At 52.7% G+C, this 12,742-nt stretch overlaps 4 protein-coding genes across 4 annotated transcripts; 3 read left to right on the forward strand and 1 right to left on the reverse strand.

Moving 5' to 3' along the window:
• Positions 1-169: 169 nt before the first annotated feature.
• Positions 170-2,791, forward strand: B0H65DRAFT_432160 (chloride channel; the record flags this gene model as incomplete). Its single annotated transcript, XM_062824984.1, has 2 exons — positions 170-526; positions 584-2,791. Coding segments are annotated over 2 exons (2,565 nt in total), but the record flags the coding sequence as incomplete, so codon positions are not given.
• A 1,904-nt stretch (positions 2,792-4,695) lies between these two features.
• On the forward strand, positions 4,696-5,787 carry B0H65DRAFT_292826 (RmlC-like cupin domain-containing protein). Its single transcript, XM_062823033.1, has 2 exons — positions 4,696-5,126; positions 5,259-5,787. The coding sequence occupies exons 1-2, from the start codon at positions 4,827-4,829 to the stop codon at positions 5,655-5,657; spliced, it is 699 nt and encodes a 232-aa protein (XP_062678548.1). The 5' UTR covers positions 4,696-4,826; the 3' UTR covers positions 5,658-5,787.
• A 661-nt stretch (positions 5,788-6,448) lies between these two features.
• On the reverse strand, positions 6,449-11,871 carry B0H65DRAFT_292872 (uncharacterized protein). Its single transcript, XM_062823034.1, has 2 exons — positions 11,199-11,871; positions 6,449-11,132 (listed from the first exon to the last, which is right to left on the reverse strand). The coding sequence occupies exons 1-2, from the start codon at positions 11,407-11,409 to the stop codon at positions 6,649-6,651; spliced, it is 4,695 nt and encodes a 1,564-aa protein (XP_062678549.1). The 5' UTR covers positions 11,410-11,871; the 3' UTR covers positions 6,449-6,648.
• A 230-nt stretch (positions 11,872-12,101) lies between these two features.
• Positions 12,102-12,495, forward strand: B0H65DRAFT_551932 (uncharacterized protein; the record flags this gene model as incomplete). The annotated part of the gene is made up of 2 exons (XM_062829857.1): positions 12,102-12,225; positions 12,281-12,495. 2 exons carry the CDS (start codon positions 12,102-12,104, stop codon positions 12,493-12,495), a joined length of 339 nt encoding a protein of 112 aa, XP_062678550.1.
• Between the last annotated feature and the right edge of the window lie 247 nt (positions 12,496-12,742).

Consider the following 12,742-nt stretch of genomic DNA (forward strand, 5'->3'; position numbering starts at 1 on the left):
GATCGAGGAGGAGATTGCGCAGATCAAGCGATATGAGGTCAGCCAGCTTTGCTTGCTCGAGAGTTTGGGTTGTGCGATGAGACCGGGTCAACTAACGTCGACCGAGTAGGACTTTACAACCATTGGTATGATACACCTTTGACATCCGACCGGCACGCGCTGACGATAGGCGACAGACTGGGTGCAAGATGCGGCTCGAGAACAACTTCGCAGAAAGGCGCGCCGAAAGAGAAATGCTGGGCTCTGGGACGCCGGCCGATTCGACTGGCGACACAGGATACGAGAGTCTTACGATGCTGCTCAAGGCTGGATTGTCGTGACCATAATTGGCGCGGCAATTGGAGTCAATGCTGCGTTTCTCAACATCATTACGGAATGGCTTGCCGACATTAAGCTCGGCCATTGCAAGACTGCCTTCTATCTCAACGAGAATTTCTGTTGCTGGGGGGAGGACAACGGTTGCGATGACTGGCAAAAATGGACGGATCTCTCACCCATCAACTACTTGATCTACATACTCTTTGCGGTTCGTATAAGCTATCCTAAGTCGGGCCATCTGAGAAACCCCACTAACAGGCTATAGATCTTGTTCGCCTGTACATCAGCCACCCTGGTCAAGTCCTATGCCCCCTACGCCGCCGGCTCTGGCATTTCTGAGATCAAGGTCATCATTGCCGGCTTCGTCATGAAGGGGTTCCTCGGTTTCTGGACTCTGGTTATCAAGTCCTTAGCCTTACCGCTTGCCATCGGCTCCGGTCTCTCCGTTGGAAAGGAAGGGCCTAGCGTACACTACGCTGTGTGCACAGGAAATGTCATATCGAGGCTCTTTGCCAAGTACAGACGAAATGCATCCAAGACGCGTGAGATTCTCAGCGCCTGTGCTGCCGCGGGTGTTGCCGTCGCCTTCGGCAGCCCTATCGGAGGTGTGCTGTTCTCGCTCGAAGAGATGTCCAGCTATTTCCCTCTCAAGACCATGTGGCGAAGCTACTTCTGTGCCTTGGTCGCAACAGCCGTCCTGTCTGCCATGAATCCCTTCCGGACTGGGCAGTTGGTGATGTTCCAGGTTCATTACGACAGATCGTGGCACTTCTTCGAAATCTTATTCTTCATCCTACTCGGCATCTTTGGCGGTCTATACGGTGCCTTCGTTATGAAGTGGAATCTCAGGGTGCAAGCATTCCGCAAGAAACATTTGACCAACTACGCAATTCTGGAAGCTACTCTGTTGGCGGCTGCCACGGCTATCGTGTGCTATCCAAACAGTTTTCTGAGAATCGACATGACCGAGAGCATGGAGATTCTTTTCCTTGAGTGTGAAGGCGCTGAGGATTATCACGGGCTCTGCGAGAAGGACCACCGGTTTCGCAACGTCGTTTCTTTGCTGCTAGCAACCGTCATCCGCATCTTCTTCGTCATTATCTCGTACGGCTGCAAGGTTCCAGCCGGTATCTTTGTGCCGTCGATGGCCATCGGTGCCTCCTTTGGCCGTTCAGTGGGCATCATCGTCCAGGCACTCCATGAAGCCAACCCGCAAAGCCCATTCTTCGCTGCTTGCTTGCCCGACGTGCCATGCATCACACCCGGAACATATGCCTTCCTTGGCGCGGCCGCCGCTCTGAGTGGCATCATGCACATCACCGTCTCGGTGGTGGTCATCATGTTCGAGCTTACCGGTGCCCTCACCTACATCCTACCAACCATGATTGTCGTTGGTGTTACCAAGGCCGTCAGTGAGCTCTTTGGCAAAGGTGGCATTGCGGACCGCATGATCTGGTTCAGCGGCTTCCCCTTCCTCGACAACAAGGAGGAGCACAACCTCGGCGTGCCCGTCTCGCACGCCATGATCAAGGATGTCACATCCATCCCCACCAACGGCATGACCCTCCAGCAAATCGAGGCTCTTCTCGCCGAGGACAACTACCAAGGCTTCCCCATCGTGGAAGACGAGCACTCCAAGACCCTAGTCGGCTACATCGGCCGCACGGAGCTACGCTACGCTGTCGACCGCGCAAAGCGCGAGAGAACGCTCGGCCCTCAGGCCAAGTGCACCTTTGCTCCACCACCCAGCGCGGACGGCACCACCGCCGCTAACATCACTACTCCCGGCGACATCATCACACCCGGTCTGGCCCGAATGGACAGCTTCAACACCATCGGCTTTGCCGAGTCATCATCCACCCCCGCCGCCACTTCATCCTCCTCCTCCTCCTCCTCCAACTTCATCAACTTCAGCCGCTACGTAGACACCACCCCCGTCTCCGCTCACCCGCGCCTCCCCCTCGAGACCGTCATGGAACTCTTCCGCAAGATCGGCCCGCGCGTGATCCTGATCGAGTACCACGGCAAGCTGATGGGGCTTGTCACGGTGAAGGATTGTCTCAAGTATCAGTTCAAGGTCGAGGCTATGGAGGAGGTTGCTAATAATGGGCATGGGGCGGAGCAACAACAGCAGCAACAACAACAGGGAGTTAGTGGTGATGAGAGACTGTGGGAGTTGATGCAGAGGGTTGCGGGGTGGGTGTCGGATAAAGTGTCGATTGCGAGTGGTGGGAGGATAAGGTTGAGGGATTCGTTGGATTTGCCGAGGGAGGCGTTGGCTGGCGGTGGTGGTCCTGGTGCGGGCGCCGGCGCGGGTGCAGCAGGTATGGGTAATACTAGTAGAAGTACGGGAGGAAGGGGAAGGGGAAGGGGTGATCAAATATTAGAGGGGACGGAAGATGAGGATGAGGATGGGGTTGAATTATTGGAGAGTCGGGAGAGGTACCCGCGCGGAGGATCTACGTCTAGGTAGTAGAGCGGATATGAGTGTAATGTAATATTGGGCGTTTTTTCTCCTGGTTAGGTATAGAGGTGGTAATGAAAGCGAATTATTGAGCGAGTAAGGTATACTGGTACGCATCAGTGATGGTTAATTCGACAGACATCTGATCCGTCAAACCCGATCGCTGGTGTCTAACTTCCTTGCCCAAGAAGTGAAGATAAGGAGCAAGGTCCCTCAACGACCACACCCCGATACCTCAGGGTCCTTTTTCCACTTCCCCATTGGGCATACGATCCGTGTGACCCAAACAATGGTCTTTGAGCATGCAGACATGGTATGTGTGAAACTACACAAGTAAAGGCCTTGCCGGTCTCGTCGTACTGTGTAGTAGTTTAGAACCGGTGAACGGTGAGACAGACTGGCCCGTCACCCTGTGAATTTGTGAAGGAGTGAAGTACGCATGACTGGCTGGCATTGCAAAGCTAAGCGGCTGGTTGGTTAGGGAGTCAGTCGGTTACAGGGCTGACTGTGTAGGTCGTACAGGGTCCAACCAACAATCTTGTCCTTCCTTTCTTCTTTCTAGATAAACTATCAGGTAATGATAAGGTAAACAAAGGGGTTGTTAAGGGCACCTGACATTCTGGCAAGAGTGTTACGAAAACAGGCCCAGATAGCTGATAGACCGGCTTGCAAATAGTGTATTGGTACAGCGGTTACTACTGGGCAAGATAGTGGTAGCTCAGGGAGGCGAGAAGCAAGCGGTGATCCCGCCCTGTCTCATCGGGACCGACAGCCGTGTAAATAGTTCCCGACCGACAACCGCCTTTCCCAACTTTGTGAGGATTTACGAACTTTGACATGGCATATGCTGGTATATGGAAAAGGCAAACTCTCTCGTAACCGTAACCGATTTTGTAGGTTTCCAGTCCTCAAGGTGCTGTAGCCAACGGCATCCTTGTCTTTTGTTTCTTACAGTGGCCTGGAGGTGCAGATCGAGCACTGTTACGGTGACTACGTACAGTGGCCATGTGTGGTACGGTACACTGGTGTAACAAAGACTATCAAACACACAAAGTTGTGAAAGAGGGCAGAATTGTGCTTGCTCGTCCTTTGCTGTACAACTGAACCGACCGATAAAACCGTGACGATTGTCGTTATCGTGGTTCATCCGAAGCTCGATAACGGGGAAACCGCAGTTCGAAAAGATTCCAAGTCGGAAGGGGCGGGGACGCCCGTGCAGGGATAGGAAGTCGTTTTTTTCTTGCGCTTGCGCTTGCTGCCGTCAACTACAACACTGAACCCCACCGTACCAAAATCGTCACTTTCTTCACACAATGGAAACGACGACGATGCCAAATATGCCATGTTTTCGTATTTTCAACCATCGATTTTTCCGTAATTTTCCGTTGCTCTTTTTCGCTCCGTCGAATCCAAAAAGAAACCGCAAAGAAGCCGCTTCGTTCCCAGGTCACATGGACCAGCACCCAGTTGCTCTTTCCCCAGCTGACCCACCGAGATCGGTCCTTGCAAACAGGCATCGTAGCGCGGCTTCCCCCGACTTCCCCGACCGCTGTCTCCGCCCAGAACCTGCTGAGAAACGCCCGCAATCCCATTCCATCCACACGCCTTGGAAGATCGACACCGCCAGTTTTCGTCCTCCTTCTGATAGGTCATCTTCAACCTCTTCATTCTTCATCCTATCACCATCCTATCCTATCCTGTCTTGCTCACCCTGATACCCCCTTTTGCCCATCAACATTGACAGCATCGTTACCGATCATCAGACCCCAAGCGACGACTTAGTTGAAGAAGCGTTGAGAGCATTCATCCATAAAACCGCAGTTCAAAGCGTCGATATAGAAGCCATTGGATCCCTCTTTTGTCACACAACATAACGGATACCCCTCAAGCCAAGTCCAGACACCCAAGCATCTTTTGACTTGTTCAACGACCTCCTCTTTTTGCTTCAGTCCTAAAGCTTCCTGTCCATAAATGATCGCATAAAGGATCGTTTCAACCGTTCGATCTTTCGCTCCGTAATCATAAGAACGACCCAGCAGACACTATGGCTGTCGGAATCACCCAGACGGTGGCTGCAGCCACTACCAGCGTCCCGCTCTGTCTCATGGCTACCTTCAAGGAAACTCCAAGCCTGGACAACTTCGATAAGCTCGTCCAAGCCTTGAAGGATGCCCTCGGGCCGTCGTCGGGTCTGACTTCAGACGATGTCGATGTCGAATACCTCACTCGCTTGATGCAAGACTATCAGAGTGATGAGGTAGAATGGTCGAGGTTCGCCTTTGGCGATGCGAGCCGGGGGTATACTCGCAACTTGGTTGACGAAGGGAACGGGAAGAGCAACCTTGTGAGTAACAGTCCGCCCGTAGCATCATTCCCATGCAACCCCATCTCCATACCCCATCCATAGTCTGCCCCTGCTCTGTATGTGCAGTGCAATGTTCACTCGAACACAACACTGACGACAAACGATGAACAGCTCGTCCTAGTCTGGTCCCCAGGCAAAGGGTCACCCATCCACGACCACGGCAACGCCCACTGCCTGATGAAGATCCTCCAAGGCAACCTCACCGAAACCCGCTATGCCTTTCCCGATCCCACATCATCATCATCCTCTCCCTCCTCAGAACCAGAACCAATGCAAGTAATCTCGGAAGAAGTCTACCGCGAAAACGAGGTGGCCTACATGGCCGACGAGCTCGGCGTGCACCGCATGTGGAATCAAGACCCAGACAACTTTGCCGTGTCGTTGCACCTGTACACGCCGCCCAACGTGGCAAGGGGGGGCTGTCACATCTTTAACCCGGAGACGAGCAAGAAGAGCCATGTGCCCAAGTGCGGGTACTACTCGGCTTATGGGAAGAGGCTGAATGAGTGAGAGGAGAGAAGAGAAGAGATAAGAGAAGGAGATGATAGGTACTCATGCCGAGGTGTCGTCGATTATGATGTTCGATGGATAGATGGGGAGGCATAGGTCGGCGGTAATGAGCTTCGTTTTGTCGTCGAGTTCGAGTCGAGTCGGAGCTGTGTCCATGGTTTGTTTTTGGTTGGGCTGGGTTGGGTTATATATGATGATGATGATGTATTGTCATGGTGAGGGAGGCGTTCGGTTGATGAGCGGTGATTCAGGGGCTATTGTTATCCCCGGGCTATTTTGTTTTCGTTCATGTCGCTTGGTAGTAATCGTATTGTTGTTGCTTGCTTGCTTCCAGTGTTGTCTCGTTGTGTGGATATCGGTTTGGCGCTGTAATTGAGAGAAGGTCCAGTACCGTAAGGTCCGTAAAACACCGGGAAATTGGTTTCGCGACCGCAAAAAGATAACCAAAACGAAGTTACAGCACCGGAACAGTGAAAGAGATGTGGAAAGGAGAACTGCCGGCTGGGGAGAGAGAGGGGGACATTGATGTCGTCGTCGGCGTCTTGAGGAGCGGATACCTTCTCACTTCTCATCCCATTTTGGGACTAGCGCGGATTGCACCATATTCATCCAATCGTCTTTTATGGGTCGTGCGGACCCTGCTGGCCTGTCAGAGGTTTTGAGGAAAGGGATGCTGGGTCACGTTACTTGTCATGTGATACCCCTAACAGCTACCAGGTGAAGCCTCCTGTTTCTACTTGTAAACAACATTCAGCAATCGTCGACGACAAATGGGTTTGGTTTGAGTCACCTATGGTTTCCAAAAACTTTAATCATTCCTCGATATATCAAAACTGTAACTAAACCCTTATTCGTTACGCTGTGAAAATCCCTTCTCCTCTTTACATGCATGCCCATTGTCCCAATGGACAACCAAACAAACAACAATAACAACGCCTAAACAGAATCACGACGAAACTCTACCACCACCATCACCACCACGCTGATTTATTCACCTGATAATAAGCACCATACCCCCTCTATCACACGAAACTGTCATCGGGTAGGGTGACTCCACCAACGCCACGTCAAGAATCGAATCCAAGTGACTCCTTAGCAATCTGAAATGCTCCTGCGAGATGATCTTGGTTCTAGAAGGTCGCATCTTCTGCTGGGCATTGTTCGCAGAGTTGGACGAAGACGATGACTTGCCATTGACTCCTTGCGCCGTGACACTACCCCCTCCGGTCCCGGCGGCAGCAGCCCCAGACCGGCCACCAGACGACGACTTGCCATTATGCAACCGCTCCGTATTGAGAATCAAAGACGGCGTCGGATGACTAGCCGTGTAACTCGGCGCCGCCTCGCCCAGCTGCAAACCAGAGTAGATCCTGCTCTGGCTAACATGCGTCAGGTCCCAAAAGCGCAACTTCTTGTCCGAGCCGCCCGTGATCATGAACGCGTAGCGGACGTCTCGTTCCTGCAGCGGCGGCGGCGGCTGTTCTTCGACCGTGGCCGCGTCCGTGATGCCCCAGCCAAACACCAGGGCGCGCACGCCCCGGTCGGCGTTGCCCATGGCGTTGGGCTCGATGTTGGTCGCGAACCGCGAGAGCATCTGCCCTTGCCCGTCCGAAGGCTTGTCCTCGTCGACTTGCCAGGCATCGTACCCCTTGGGACCTTCCTTGTTGCCGCCGACGCGGTAGACTTCGCGGCAGGTGGCCTTTTCGATGTCCCAGACCGTGACTTCGCCTTGGCCGGTTCCGCCGGAGGCGCACACCCAGCGGCCTCGGCCGCGGGATGGGTGGATGGAGAGCCGGTAGATGGAACCTTTGCCGGGCACGCCCCAGCTCTTGAGCTTCACTTTGAAGCGGAGATCCCACAGGTCCAGGACGCCGTGGGATGTGCCCAGGCATAGCCAGTTTTTCTTGTTGTCGATGCAGAAACAGGTTGGTGTGCCGTGATGGACCGGATTCTCTAGTTTGAAGAGCAGTGTCATGGTTCGGAGCTCCATGCCCCAGACGACTGACTTGTTGGTGGCTACCACAAGAATAGACTCATTGTCCCGTTTATAGTGTTCGCACCACACGCCGAACTCGCCGTCGACAAAGCGATGTTCTCTGATTGTGCGGAGACGAGTGTACCGATAGCTCTCGCCCTGTAAGTAAGTCTCAACCTTGACTATGTGAACGCTGCCATCCGTGGCACAGCTGACGAAGCTATGCGTGTTCTCGATAAAGCATAGCGCGCGAACTTTGGCACCGGGAGCGTGTCGATGGGTGAGGCGAGGTTTGTGAATATTAATCTTTTCAAACCTGGCCGAGTCCCAAACCTTGACGGTGCCATCATCGCCACCAGTCAGGAAGAATTGATGATCCGGAGCAACCACGATCCGATTGATGGCACCGACATGCTCAACAAACGACGCGATAGTCACTCCTTTCGGCTTCCATCCATTTTCCCTTTGCTTCCCTGGTTGGGAACTGATGATCTTGCCAGTCTTGCGGCGCCCAATGGGCGTAACCTCTGGACCAAACTCGGCAAGGTCGTGCGGGTAGTTCTCGACGTACATGGTATCCAACATCTTGAGAATATGCGGATCGTTCCCATGGTAATCGTGATTCACGCGCAGCTTGATACCGGGCGTTGGCGGCATGCTTTCGGTATCTGGGGACCTGATGTGAGTTCCCTGATAATGCTGGGTGAACGACGCTTCAACCTCACCAAAGGCATTGGTCTCTGTAGTACCAGTCTCAGGAACGGACTTAGCGCTGTCCTTGCGATTCATCAGACTAATCGCGCTAGATTGATGCTTCAAAGCCCTCCTTGTTTCGTACGGGGAGTAGTGAGCAGATCCCACGTCGTCATGAGGGGAGAGCAGAGATGCATGGCTCTGATGAGACGCCGACCGTCTCAAGGTGTTTCTTGAGTTTTCGCCATTGCTGTCCGTAGCAGGCCTACCGTCCACCGAGATGGATGGAAGATTTGATCGACTGCCTGATTTCGATTTCTGCTTATCCAGCGCAGCCCGACGCCGTTGGCTGAGTGGATCACCGATGGTTAACGACGCATCCAGGAGAGCCTCCTGAATCGTCTTAGGAGCCGTGTCATCGTCGTCCAATTGCGGAGCAGGATAGCGAATGGGTTCCTCTTCAAACATAACGGTCTGAGGTGTGATACCCAAGTTTCGCAGAGGAATGATGTCCTCGAGCTCAGATCTTTTCTCCATTTGCAGCTCGGTCGAATCTCTCCCCTTCATCTGAGCAAGACGCCATATAAACTCTCGCAGCATAATGAGTTTGATCTCGTCCGCCTGTGAGAGCCCCGCAGTCCTTAAGCGGCCCAGCCACTGCTCATCCTCATCTGTTTTCGAAAGTTTAGTGACAGCGCGAGCATCCCACAGCCTCTTAGGTGGCTTCCAGAAGCCGCTCTTCTCTGATTTTGTAGCCCATTGTATTGCCAGTTCAAAGACGTTACGCGAGAGTGACTTTTGTAGCGAATCAAGGAGCTGTAGTTCCGACCAGCCTGGGATAATATCTGGCTTCAAGAAGGGCTTGATCTGCGGGTAAACCGAAACCTTCAGATACGCAGGGCTTAGGAACTCGTTTCCGGCTGCAATAAAATGAGCGGCCGCTTCGCGAATCCACAAGTTAGGATGCATCGTAAAGCGTCCGACAAGGGCGACAAGGTCAACGAAGGCCTCCTTGGTCAAGAGCCCCAGCCGGGTTAGCTCTGCCAACGATTGAAGCGCTCCTTGTACCACAAACTCCTCAGGATCATCCACCGCCTGGATTATGAGAGGTAGGATGAAGCTTTCGAGGGTACTGCTTCCCATAAATGCCGATATGCCCACAACGGTGTCGAAGAAAGCATACCGCAACATCCAGTCACGGTCGTTCAGGTAAGTGTTGAGGTGTGCAATGATAACGTCGTTGGCCTTTGCTACGCCGAAAAAGATGCACAAATCTGGTACTGAGCTGAGAAAGGCTCTTCGAACAAAAGGATTAAGATCTTCGATGAGCATTTTCGTGTGTGTCTCAAAGAGATCCACTAAATCCTGGCGTGAGCTGTCAAACAACCCATCGAGAGCCGTGTTAGTCTCGTTCCCTGGCTCTAGTTCTGGATCCGAAATGGTAACTGATCCATCGGCCCTGAGCGTCGCGGCCATTGCGAGGAACCGGTACGCGGTTGTTGCCAGTTTCCCTAGACATGCTGCGTATGTGGCTCTCACCACAGGGCTCGGAGCATCCTGCGATCCCAGGAGCGCAACCTGCATCCTGGGTAAAATGTACTCGAGGAATATGTGCGAGTTGACGGGGGTGATGATTTTGACCAGATCGAGGAGCTGCGTTAAGGTGCGCAGCGCAGATATCGCAACCCTATCGCATTTGTCGGTCAAGAGTGTCATTAGGTATGGCAAGACTCGATCCAGCTTTGCTTCATCGGTCAACCGTTCAGCGAACGCTAGCATGATGTCACACGCCTTGATCTTTGCGGTCGCATGTGCGGTGTTGCGCAAGGAAGACGCGACCAGGGTAAGGAAGATGAGCGTTCCATCGTCAATGGTAGGTTGCTTGTTCGCCGAGACATAATGTTCAGCATTGGGAATATTGAGTCGGACTGGGAAGAGTCCTAGCCCCAATCTTGGAGACGGCAGGTGATCCTCATATGGGTCATCCCCGTTTTCATAACCAAGGAAATAGGAGATCTTGTCGAAATCGTTCCAGACCCTTTCGATTCTCTGGTCTGCTTCGCCAGTTCTCGAGTTTCCAGTTGAGAGGTCGGTAATCGACTGCATGTACTGATGTAGAAAGTTGTAAAAATAGCCCGGGAACACTTTGTCTTTCCAGAACTCGAGATACTGCTCAGCTGAGTAGCGCTTTTGCGGATCCACCTGGATCATATGGGCGATCATCTCGCGCAAGTCCTTATCAGGGATGCGACTTAGATGTGAAATGGACGGGTCATATTCACCCCTTCGGTACTTGTACAGCTGACTCAGGTTGAATATGGGTGTTTCGAGGAACAGTTCAGCGATAACACATCCGGCGCTGAAGACGTCCATGGCCCATGTGATTTTGGCGTTTGGATCGGGCTCCTGGCCGGGTGGAAGAAACCTCTCCGGGGCCAAGTAGCATGTCCTCCGACCAGACGTGTCGAAGAAGTAGGAGAAGTCGGCGGGGTTGTCTTCCGGCAGCATGACGGGCTTGAAAGACGACGAGAAGTCCGAGATGTAGAGCCAGTTCCAGGACGTCACCAGTGTATTTTCCGTCTTGATGTCGCCATGGTATATCTCTTTGGCGTGGCAGTCGCGCAACGCACACAAGAGCTGGAAAGCCAGCCAACGCTTCTCCATATCCTCGAGAAATGGCCTGGTGCTGAGTCGGTCGTATAGGGAGTTGTAAAAGAACTGTCGAACCAGGTAACCGTTTGTTTCGGTCTCGATCGCTCGCTGATATGGAAGGGCGTTGGGTACGTTGGCAAGCGCATTTCTTTCTCCTGTTGTTTTCCCAGGTCAGAATTGGTTAAAGTCCCATGGAAGAGCTTCGCACACTTTCCACTTACGGATAATCTTCTTTTTGTACCGTACCAGCGACATGGCATATGGCTTGACGAGCACCTTGACAAGCACAACTCCATCATTGTGTCTGGCACGTATACTCTTCATGAAGCGGGCCTGGCCGATGACCTTCTCGTAGGTCAAGTCTGCCAACTCAGGGACATCAATACCGGCTGCCCCTGCTGGAGGGGCAGTCAGTGAGAAACCCTGACCCATGGTTTCGAGGTGTGTAGTAAAGCCAGGAAGCTCAAGCTAACCAGCTACCTAGACGGCGGAATCGTCAGGCTGTTGCGCATCTTGGGACAACCATCCGAGAGTCGACAGGTTGGCGGGGTACGCGGAGGAGGACAGTTCGGACGTGGAAGGTCGCCAATTTATGTCTACACGGATATGGGGTGGTGTTTGTTCTTTGGAGCTTCGCTCGGTGCGACAGGATGACGAAGGCGCAATGTCGTTATCGGTATTACTACAGGACGTCAAAGGGAGCGAGATATGCCAACGGGAGCGTTATCGGCACCTGAAGCGGGTTGTGTAGCGCTAGGTGGTGTTGTCAGCTGCCCTTCCAAGCAGTGTTCCTCTGATTCTTTGGTTGAGAGGAGATCGCGTGGACGTCAAACAGTAATTGTATGTATGCAGTTGTAGGTATGTACGTCTGTATGGTAAATCAATACTGTTCAGGCGGGCAAGTTGTAGCGCCATTGGATGTCACCGGAGCCGGTTACGTATGAGGGTCCCGATAAGATAAGCGCGTCAGCCGCGGAGCTTGGCTGCTTGCTTCAGGGTTGGGCTCTTTGTTCTTCTCAGTGCCTCTCCACTTTTATTGATCGAGCATCCACCCGACCCAGGTGGCCCACTTCAGCCCTATCTCCCAAGTACCTCTTCGTCCTACTAATTACTTACCTCTCGAAATGCCGTGCTCCAACTGCCATCGTAACGGTCGATCCTGTATTATCGATCCGTCGATATCAAACTCGTGTAGCGAGTGTGTGCGCCGCAAGGTTTCCTGCGATGGCGTGGACGTTGGTGCTCAGCGTAAGTGTGATTTGCTGTTTTTGGGTTCTGATTGAGCTGACCTGGTATATTTGAGTCGTGAATGCCATGGAGGAGTGTCATCGTCTGGAGGTGGAGGAGGATAAGCTGTTGCGGGAGATCATGGAGCTTCAGTCTCGCATTTTGCGTACTCGCGAGCAGAAGCGTCATATGCAGAAGAGACAGAAGGAGCTCTTTGATCGTTGTATGGTGGAACATGAGAAGGAGGTGCGGGAGGAACTGGAAGCTTCGGAGAGTTATGAGGAGCATTGAGACGTTGAATATGACGGTAATTGGCAATGGCAAACCATTCATCGCCTACTGATCTAGAAATTTGTGATACAAGACGAGCCTTAATGAGCTACGTACTCGCATCCGAGCTCAACTCCACTACGTCCAGTTGAAAGAAGAAGAGATGCTCTGTGATTATCTTAATGCTTCATCTAAAAAGGTCATAACGTATGATACTGATCTCTCGCCATCCGTACAAATACTCCTTTTTGAGATTCCCCACATCCAG

Source organism: Neurospora tetraspora, assembly GCF_033439725.1.
Source record: "Neurospora tetraspora strain CBS 560.94 chromosome Unknown B0H65scaffold_7, whole genome shotgun sequence".
NCBI lineage: Eukaryota > Fungi > Ascomycota > Sordariomycetes > Sordariales > Sordariaceae > Neurospora > Neurospora tetraspora.

What these genes read in the sequence shown, in the direction of transcription:
- B0H65DRAFT_292826 (XM_062823033.1), top strand. Translation starts at nt 4,827, where the DNA reads ATGGCTGTCGGAATCACCCAGACGGTGGCTGCAGCCACTACCAGCGTC. An exon ending in GGAACGGGAAGAGCAACCTT is followed by an intron (nt 5,127 to 5,258) that starts GTGAGTAACAGT and finishes AACGATGAACAG; the next exon opens with CTCGTCCTAGTCTGGTCCCC.
- B0H65DRAFT_292872 (XM_062823034.1), bottom strand. Translation starts at nt 11,409, where the DNA reads ATGGGTCAGGGTTTCTCACTGACTGCCCCTCCAGCAGGGGCAGCCGGT. An exon ending in GTACAAAAAGAAGATTATCC is followed by an intron (nt 11,133 to 11,198) that starts GTAAGTGGAAAG and finishes GGAAAACAACAG; the next exon opens with GAGAAAGAAATGCGCTTGCC.